The 9,230-nt window shown below is 45.9% G+C and overlaps 1 protein-coding gene across 1 annotated transcript; it reads right to left on the reverse strand.

The window, feature by feature from the left end:
• Positions 1-7,213: 7,213 nt before the first annotated feature.
• On the reverse strand, positions 7,214-8,527 carry GCNT3 (glucosaminyl (N-acetyl) transferase 3, mucin type). The gene has a single exon (XM_086757390.1). The coding sequence runs from the start codon at positions 8,525-8,527 to the stop codon at positions 7,214-7,216; it is 1,314 nt and encodes a 437-aa protein (XP_086613516.1).
• Positions 8,528-9,230: the final 703 nt, after the last annotated feature.

Here is a 9,230-nt window from a genome sequence, read left to right on the forward strand (position 1 = left end):
TATATATATATGATTTTGTTCCAATTAAGTGTGCATTAGCATATTTACTATATAGCATTTTTCCATTAAAAACAAATTTAATAGAGAAGCACAACTGCACTGATGATGTGAGGTTATTGTGTGGAATGGATTTATTTCTACAGTTCATTGATGCTCCTCTGTCAGACTTCTCTTGTGTTTCCACAGTTGTATACTACTGCTTTAGCACTCCCAGGCTGAGTGCCACCTTAGCTGTTAACTGAAAGGAAAAGAAATATTTAACTGAAAAAGCAAATAATGTAATGAATATATATACTAAGAAAAATCACAAATGAAAGGAGAAATAATTTTCTTGACAAAGATGTCAAGTGACACTTGACGCTCAGTAATCAGTGAAATTCAAATCAATGTGAGCAGGAATCAGAAATGACTATGCTCATAATTCAGGACAACTTTACCGACTTGTTTAAAAAAAAAAAGTTATAGTCCCATCAAAGCCCTAGAATTGGTCTTTGGAAGGAGATGGTGATGGGATGCCTCCCCTTGTGCTGATGGATAACAGTAATACTTTGAATTGCATATCCTGCTTCTCTGGTAGTTACTACTTGGTGTGAAAATGGAGAATTCAATATTGCCTTGCCTTGTAAGGAAGCATTTGAAAAGGAGATGGACATTCTGAAATGAATTTAAATGCTCTGTACCCAAGTCTTACTGTACTGAAAAAATATGCAAATACTTAAGTGACACTGATGTTCTTGATTAGCTTGTTGATTAGTCTGAGTTAAGTGAGTGGCAAAAAGTAATACAGATGAAAAATATAGTAAATGTTATGGATGATTCTGTTCTAAGATTTTTCCTTTTGATAATAGTAATGCAGTATTAAATGCACAGCAGACTTTAAGGATTTTTGGAGCAACTGGAATGGTTGGGGACAGAAGCAATCTGTTCCCTGGGCACAATGATAGTGAAGGGACTGTGCGCTGAGGGAATGTGTGTGATTTAGCCTGTGGGAAAGGCTAGAAAGCACGCACAGATGGGGAGAAAGGGAATGCTTTAGGTGAAACAGCAAACAAATGAGTAGGAACAAGTGGGCAGTCATAACAACATATGCTTCTGTAATCTAGACACTCTTTTCCTCTCTTAAGCCAAAAGTCTGAGAAGGCCTTTCATCCAAAAGAACAGGAAGAGAGAAAGTTACGAAATGAAAATAAAAACTGAAGGAAAGAAAGGCAACATGTACCTTGAATCTTTTGCATTGCTGCTGCCTGGCTAATTATTGGTGGTATTAGAAGCTTTATTTCACATCTGGTTAATGTTTTAATATCACTGATGAAAATCCACTTGTTTTCCACTCTCGTAGCGGAATCCTTGTTTTCTGTGTACTCTGTGTTTAATTTACAAAATAAATATTTTATTATAAGTTTGACTACTTACTGTTCCTAAAATTAGCTTATGTATGCATTGTCCACCTCCTTCCTGACAGCGCAGCGTTAGGCAATGCAGGTATCTGATATTTTTGCATCTGTGGGATGTTTCTAGGACACGGAATTCCAATCTGCATGCATAGAGACTACTGAGTTTACCTAAGTGCACAAAGAATACTTGAACTGTTCTGATCAATGCTATTCTTTGTTCTTCTGTCCTGTTGTCCTTGAGAGCCAAAGGCAATCTGTGCCTATGCAACAGAAGCATTTCGCAGCCTTGTTCCTTGCACGGTTATGTTACGGTACAGAAGCTCCAGGTACCGCTTCTTTGGTGTTTATTTGTTCGGTGAATATACTGTTGGAAACTGCAGAAGCTAGTGTTGGTTTTGTGTATGTGAAGAAACGACATGAATAAGGGTTGCTGTATGGTTTCTAAAGTCAACCTCATACAGGTCTGGTGTTCCACCCTTACCCGGCTTTTCTCTGTATTTTGTTTGGAAATACTCTCTATTCCTAGCTTACCTGTAGTTTCTCTCTTTTGGTTTTGTGTTTTGGTTTTTTTTTTTTGTTTGTTTCTGTTTTTATTGTTTCTAAGCTATCTCTTTTTTCTTAAACTCCCCATTCAGCATACAGTATTTACCCTCTTAACTGCCACCTCTTTAGAAACAGCTCCAGAGGCATACTGAGGTGTAAGAAATTCTTGGGAATAACCTTTTTGATGTTTAGAATTGCTCTAGGGATGACTCAGGGAGTACCTGCCTGTGGGATGATTTATTTGGTTTTCTGTTGATTTTCTTCAGAAAGGTCACAATTGCTTCTACCCATCATAGCAGAGAGAAATTAAGGTACTTTTGCACCTTGACCTTGAGCTGGAATGGATGTTTCTATTTAGAAAGTAAATTCACTAAAAGAAAGTGAAGAAAAGGAAAGAATAAACACAAATACAGAAGTGGCTGTGGGTGACTGCCTGTGTTTAAACATGGCTTCCAAGAAAAAGGATTTTGTGAATTCCCGAAGTGTGCAAAACGTGTTATCTGAAGTAAACTGCTCAGTCAGCGATGTCAATACCTGACTTTAAATGTTATCAGAGAGACACAGATTAAAGCAAAGTGCAGAGCAGGAAGAATTTATGATCAATTCCCAGAAGACAAGTTTAGTCAGGATCATTATGTACTTTTACACAATGGCTAGGTACAATGAGGTAGGTGAGAGTTACACAGATGTTTACTTTTAAGGACCTCAGCAGCTTAGGAGGCAGTATTTCAGCTAAGGTACCAGTGACTTGGTTTTGCTTTTCTGAACTCTAAAACTTACAGGGCAGGAGGGGGAAACAAAACAGGACAGTAGGAGCATGGTAAAAAGCATTTTAACTTTAATAAGACTATCCTGGGAGATGTGGGCTTTTCCTTCACTGTAACTTAAAGGGTGATCTTTGTTGGGAAAATAGCTTTGCTCAAAGATAAATTTACTGTATAAATTAGCCACTATGGCTTAGTAGGTAGTAAGTCACAGATACATTAATATTTTGCTTTGTACCTTGTGCTAGAAGAGCCTGCACCCTCTAAGGAAGTGGTCAATAGTTCACTGGGAGTCTGGTTAATGTTTCATGGTCACTGCTGTTGCAGACAGAAGAAAAAGGACACCCTAACGCTGTTGCCTGAATCGATTTTACTCATGACTGCAAATACTTTTACTGATATTTTATTCCTATAGGTCATATTTGCTTCTAATTTGTTCAAAACTTATGACCTGGTTTTCTCTGAATTTATTTCAATTGACCCATCTCTTTATTCTAGGACATTTCAGAGATGACCGTATAAAGTACGAAAGAAACGCAAAGCAAGATGAAAACAGACCCTCCCAGCTAGAGTTAAGAAGAGCTGTTCACGGACCCGTTGTGTAAACGTGTATTATGCCAGTTTCAGCTCACATTAGGTTGCTCTTGTAAAAATACAGTGAAACTCACTTGGAAATGAAATATAAATTAAAGCCAGAGGAGTTTTTAAAGAAGTAATCTGTTATTAGATTTCAGAATTATAGTTTTGCCTTCCTCCTGTGCATATCTTTAAAGGTAAATGGTAATTTGCAACATATCTCCTCCTTAAACAACTGGTGGTTTACGTAAAGTTCAGGTTATTAGTTAACAACTGTAGACAGAAGTGTCAGAAGTAGATTTTTCTTCCTCTTACTAGACAAAGTTAACATTAATACTTCTGATATGACTGTATTTCCAATTTGGATAGTCCAAGATTTTACTGATGAAGTTCATATGGGGTTTAATCCATTTTTTTGGAGGTGATCCCATATTCTGATATGCCAGTGCTACTTTGGGTTACAGCTTGTCCTACTCTATTTGAAGTTTATTCTTTTTTTTTCAGTTCTGCAACTAACCTTGGCAAGTTACATCCTTTCGTTGTGCCCTGTTGCCAGTTTTCTAAGATGCTAGCTATCTTACTAGGTACTTTGAGATCTCTGGAATACAAAGTTCTCCATTAGGGTTGAGTGATATTTTTTATTGTCATTTGTAATGGTAAGGAGACATAAATCTTTTTTTTTTTCTGTATCACTGCTTTGATATGTGAATGCACTCATAAATCTGACATTCCTAATGTCTTTGGAAGAGAAAATGCTGAGAACATTCCTTTTGTAAGAATCTTTTTGTCTTAGTTCACCTTCTGAATTTGGGAGTAGTCTTGTTCTTTCAGAAGAAATTAAGTCACTACTAAAAGGAGAGGGCAAGTTGAATATAAATTTGCACAAGATACGCCTTTGTTTTTGGAACCAGATCACCTGAGATAAATTGTGAGTAATAACACCAACAGAAACTGCAGATTTTCTTTGAGTCAAGAGAATGGGATGTGGAAGTTCGTAAGTTGTTTACATCTCCAGATAATAATGCCAGAAGATTTGTTTTCATAGAAACCGCTGATGTCTTTGAATGGAGAAGGCTGCGTAGATAGTATGTTAGGTAACTGCTGTCCCTCTTAGTGTGTCGCCAAGCTGGTTTTTTGGCATGCTGGTTTCTTTTGAGGCCTTCATATTCTATGGGCAAGCTCTTTGAAATGTGGATAAATGCTTAGATTCTGTCTCTAGGTCTAACCAGGAAGAGCACGGATTGCAACAAGTAACATTAAAAGAAAACTTATTTTGACTTTGCTAAAAGACTTACCATGGAACAGATTTGAAGTGGCACTTCCTCCCCCCCCCCGGCCCCCCAGATCTAAATACTTGTCTCTGTCTCTCCATCTCTAACGGTTTTTTTGTCTGGGCAGGGTCTGTCAATAATAGATGAAACACTGTTATTTAAATAGTGTGTACAAGCAATATTTCATATTTCAGCGAGAAGAAAAAGCTGAAGAAGTTAAACGTTTACAGAGTGAAGGGGATAAAAATTACTGTTCACAAATTTGTAAGTAACCTGTAAGTATATATATCTTTCTTTACAGGTACATTTGCAAAGTAACAGAGAGGTCCCTTTTTCAACAATCTTCCACTGTTTCAGGCGGGGGTTCCTTCCACCCCTCAACCACCTTTTTCTCAGGTGCTCAGAAGGTTCTTTGAGAAATAAATTATTTAGATCTTCTTACAGACATCCATTTAATGGACGGGTCCGGTTTTGATGTGATTCTTTAGAACTGACCCCACTCTACCCGATTTAGTCCAGAAACTTGAACATATCCCAGTCCCCCAGCGAACCACGGGCAGTAGTTTACCATTTGGGGCTAATATGTATTAATGTAAAGTAAATGAAAGAGCTCCAACAAGCAAAATCAGATTAGGCAGCAGTGGTTAGACGCAGTCTTCTATGCTGGGAGACTTGATTTCTTACCCTGAGTCAGCAGAGAAGTTTTGTTTGTTCTAAAAGAATGTACTAGACATAGAGATATTTACTATTTAATGTTGAATTTGCTGCTGAAACCATTTTAAAATTTTCTGTGTTATTATTGAGTTAGTGTAAAGCTTTAATCTCTGTTGTAGCAAATGTTTACATAAGTTGGAAAGAGTTTCCCACTGGGACCAGCAAAACTATTACTTTATTTGCTCTTTTTGAATAAACAAATGCCCAATGATACACTGGGTATTTGAGAGCTTTTCTAGCCAGTAGTTGGGGGTTTTGCGTATAACGCTTGATGTGAAATCACCATGGCATTTTACAAATCAGCATTTTGCAACCCAGTTAATTTTGAAATGTCTAACAAAATTGCACCTTTTTAAGTCAGTTATTTTATCTTCTCATCCTAGTTAAACCAATGTTTTAAAGATCTGTGTGATTTCATCATAACTTAACTTCATCTAAATGTAGCCTCTTGCTACGGAATTGCTCCAGATGTTCTTTTTATAATGGTAATTCTCCACCGGAGACCTCAAATTTATAAAGGTGAGAGTGTTTACTGACAAAAAAATTACTTGAATATTTTTTTGGTAGTACAAGGACAACTGAATTAATCCCTCAGCTTTGTAAATAGTGAAAAGCCGTCAGATCCATGGAAAGTGGCTGGCTTTAGTATTGAGAAGGTGGGAAAATACATGTGGGTGAAATACAGAAGTTCACAAATCCTTCTTTCAGCTTCTAGAAACTTCAGAAAACAGGAGCATGTGGGATGAGTGTTTTGTTCATCTAAAAGGCCAGATACACTACTGGATATGGCAACTATATTACCAAGAGAACTCATAAAAATCTCTTTTCCAGGAGGAGAAAAAGAGACAGGAAGATGTTAGAAAAATTTAGGTTTGCCCTCCATTAACTACATAAACATCCCACTCCCTGTATTACAGATGGAGAAATGGGGTGCAGAGAGGTTAACTCGTTTAATGGCTTTGCCTAGGAGCACAACCAGCTCTCCTCGGAGGACTACAGGACACAGAATACCAGAAAGCCATATGTTTTAGTGTATTTGATTTTATTGAAGGGTTTGGGTTTTTTTTTAATGGCTAATGGCTATTGACGGAAATTAAACTGTAAAGGCCGCAAAAGCAGCAGCCAGATGTTAAGCTGAGCAGTGCGGCAGGTGCCAGGGGTGGGCAGCCTGCCAGGTGCTTTGTAGAAAAGCAGATGAATTACAGTTTCTGCTCCGCTTGCAGCAGGACGTGGAGTCACCGTGGTCCGCGAGCTGGCCCTGCCTGTCTACCACAAGAAGCCGCGGCGTCACTTTTGCGAGAAGGAGAATGGAAAATTACACTACTCCCATTTCTTCCGTCAGAAAGTTGCCCGGGGCGGCGGGCGGGAAACCGCGCCCCGCACGGTGTCTCCGAGGGGAAGCCCGGCGGGTCGGGGCGCAGCGGAGGGAAGGAGACTGGGGGTGGCTGAGCCCTCCCGCCCTTCGACACCGGCCCTTCCCTCCGCCAAAGCCCGCCGAGGCGGCCACCGCTCTCCCCCCACCCCCGTCCCGGTGCCCTTCCCGCCGTTAGGTGCCTCGCGCGCGCGGCCGCTTCTCCTCGGGGGGCCCACGCGCAGCCCTTCCCGCCGTTAGGTGCCTCGCGCGCCCGGCCGCTTCTCCTCGGGGGGCCCACGCGCAGCCCTTCCCGCCGTTAGGTGCCTCGCGCGCGCGGCCGCTTCTCCTCGGGGGGCCCACGCGCAGCCCTTCCCGCCGTTAGGTGCCTCGCGCGCCCGGCCGCTTCTCCTCGGGGGGGCCGCCGCTCCCACCCTCCCGCCGGGCGGGAAGATCCCTCCGCCAGCGCGGGTCATGCGGCGGCGGCCGGCTCACCTCACCGGGCGGGTCTCCAGCCCCTCCCGCTGTCCCCGAGGCGCCGCCGGCTGGACTCGCCTAGGGCAGGAGGCAGGTGCTGGCGAGGGTCTCAGCGGCTCCCCCTCAGAGTCCCCGGCCGTAGAGGGCCCCGTGGCGCAGGTGCGCCTCCAGACACTGAATGGCGGCGTCGTCCACCGCGGGGTCGAACTTATTGGCCAAGAGGTGGTGCTGCTGGAGCATCCAGGGCAGGTCGCCCGCCCCATAGATGCAGACGGAGCGCTGGTGCTGGCCCGTGCAGGGCGGGTAGGGCGCGCCCTTGCTGGTGTCACCCTCCAGGTACTGCCATTTGACCAGGCGGGGCAGGGCGTTCATGTCTGAGAGCTGGAACTTGTCATTCTGGGGCATGGCGCCTGGCACACCGGGCATACGGTTGAGGGTGGCCCAGACATGCTCATCAGGGCTGTAGGTGTCCTTGGCCCACTCGAGGAACTGCTGCACCGTGGGGTCCTCAAAGACGTGCTGCACGAAGGCCCGCGTGACCACAATGTACGCGTTGCCCGTGAACATGGGAGAGCTGTGGGGTGGCGGCTTTTTCTCCGTGGCTGTCCGAGAGATGGAATCTCCCACTTCGTGGTGGTACTGCCAGCGCTCCCGCTTGAGGGCCGAGGGTTTCTCTGACTCCATGCTGTTCTGCCCCTGCAGCACCTTCAGGGCACGGACGATCTCAGCGTTGGTCTTGATGGGAAAATCGGTGCCACAGGTGTTGAGGACGTAGCGCCACGGCACGGGGCTCTGCAGCAGGTCCTGCATGCAGTTGAGGTCAGCCTGCAGCCGGGACCAGGAGGCGTAGACCACCTTTTCCAGGCGGCTAGCCACAAAGACATTGGGGAAGCAGGCTGTGATGGCCCGCACAGCCTCCTGGAAAGCGGCTGGGGACTTTCTGTCAATGTGGACGCAGTAGATGTTCTGGGGAGCGTAGAGGGACCGCAGGAGCCGCTCGAACATCTCGATTTTGTTGTGGATGACCATGGAGTAGGCGATGGGGAACTCTGCCTCCTCCTGGCTCAGCGGGAACTCAATGAACCGCCGGGTCTCCTTGAAGTTGCTGCAGTCCTTCGTCATGTTCAGGTACTCGCCGGGTGTCAGGGAAACTCTTTTGTTCGCAACCTCCAGGTTGCTGAGCCGAGCCTGCTGGATGGCTTTCTCATCCCCGCGGACGATTCCCGAGCAGTTGATCCTCCTGCCGGGGGTGAGCTCCAGCGCCTGGTAGAGCCGCCGGCGGCAGAGCGGGTGGGCGGCAGCGGCGGCGTGCGGCAGGCCGTCGGGGCAGGGCCGGCTGGCGCTGCGCAGCGCCAGAGCGGCGGCCAGCAGCAGGGAGCCCAGCAGCACCGCGCAGCGGCGCCGCGCCTGCAGGGGCTTCTGCTCGCACAGCCGCATACCCCGGCGGCGGCGGCGGCAGCAGCGGCGGGAACAGTCGGCTGCCTCGCGCGCCGCTCCGCCACGTGCGGCCGGCCCGCCCTTCCCGCCGCTCGGGGGCGAGGCGGTGCGCGAGCCCCCCTCCGCCGCCCGCCGCCGCCTCGCCTCGGTGATGGGGCCTTGCCCCTTCGGTGGGCTTCACTGAGGGAGCCGGGGCCGGTGCGGTGCGGTGCGAGGTGTAGGCTGGCTGCCTGCTTCCTGCGGAGTGGTGAAATCGTGGCGGGGCGATCTCCGTAACCGCAGGTGAATAATAGGTGAATAAAAGGAAGTCTCCTCCCTCTCTCTCCCCGTGGCGTGACTGCGTTTGGTTTTGTCAGCGCTGCAGGTGGTTATATATCTTGTATGTCTGTTTAAAAGAAGATATCTTATCTTTCCCCTGTCCAATGTGCAACACAAGGAAAATTCCTCTAGAATGCAATCCCACGCAACACGCTTTTACAAAAGACTTTACAAGATTACTTTGGGTGCTAACCTGCTTTTCCAGTGCTCGGGTCATTCCAACTCACAGGTCAGAGGAGTGACAGCAATAGCGCTGCAGTCTAAAAGCCCAGCTGCAGCAAGCTTTCTGCTGGCCCGGAGCATTTTGAGCTTTAGAGAAGGATTGTTGCAAACGGTGTTGGGTAACTGGGCAAAGTGAAATCTCTGCTTCTACAGCGGAAGCAGA

The sequence above is a fragment of the Chlamydotis macqueenii genome, chromosome 12 (assembly GCF_036417535.1).
Source record: "Chlamydotis macqueenii isolate bChlMac1 chromosome 12, bChlMac1.mat, whole genome shotgun sequence".
NCBI lineage: Eukaryota > Metazoa > Chordata > Aves > Otidiformes > Otididae > Chlamydotis > Chlamydotis macqueenii.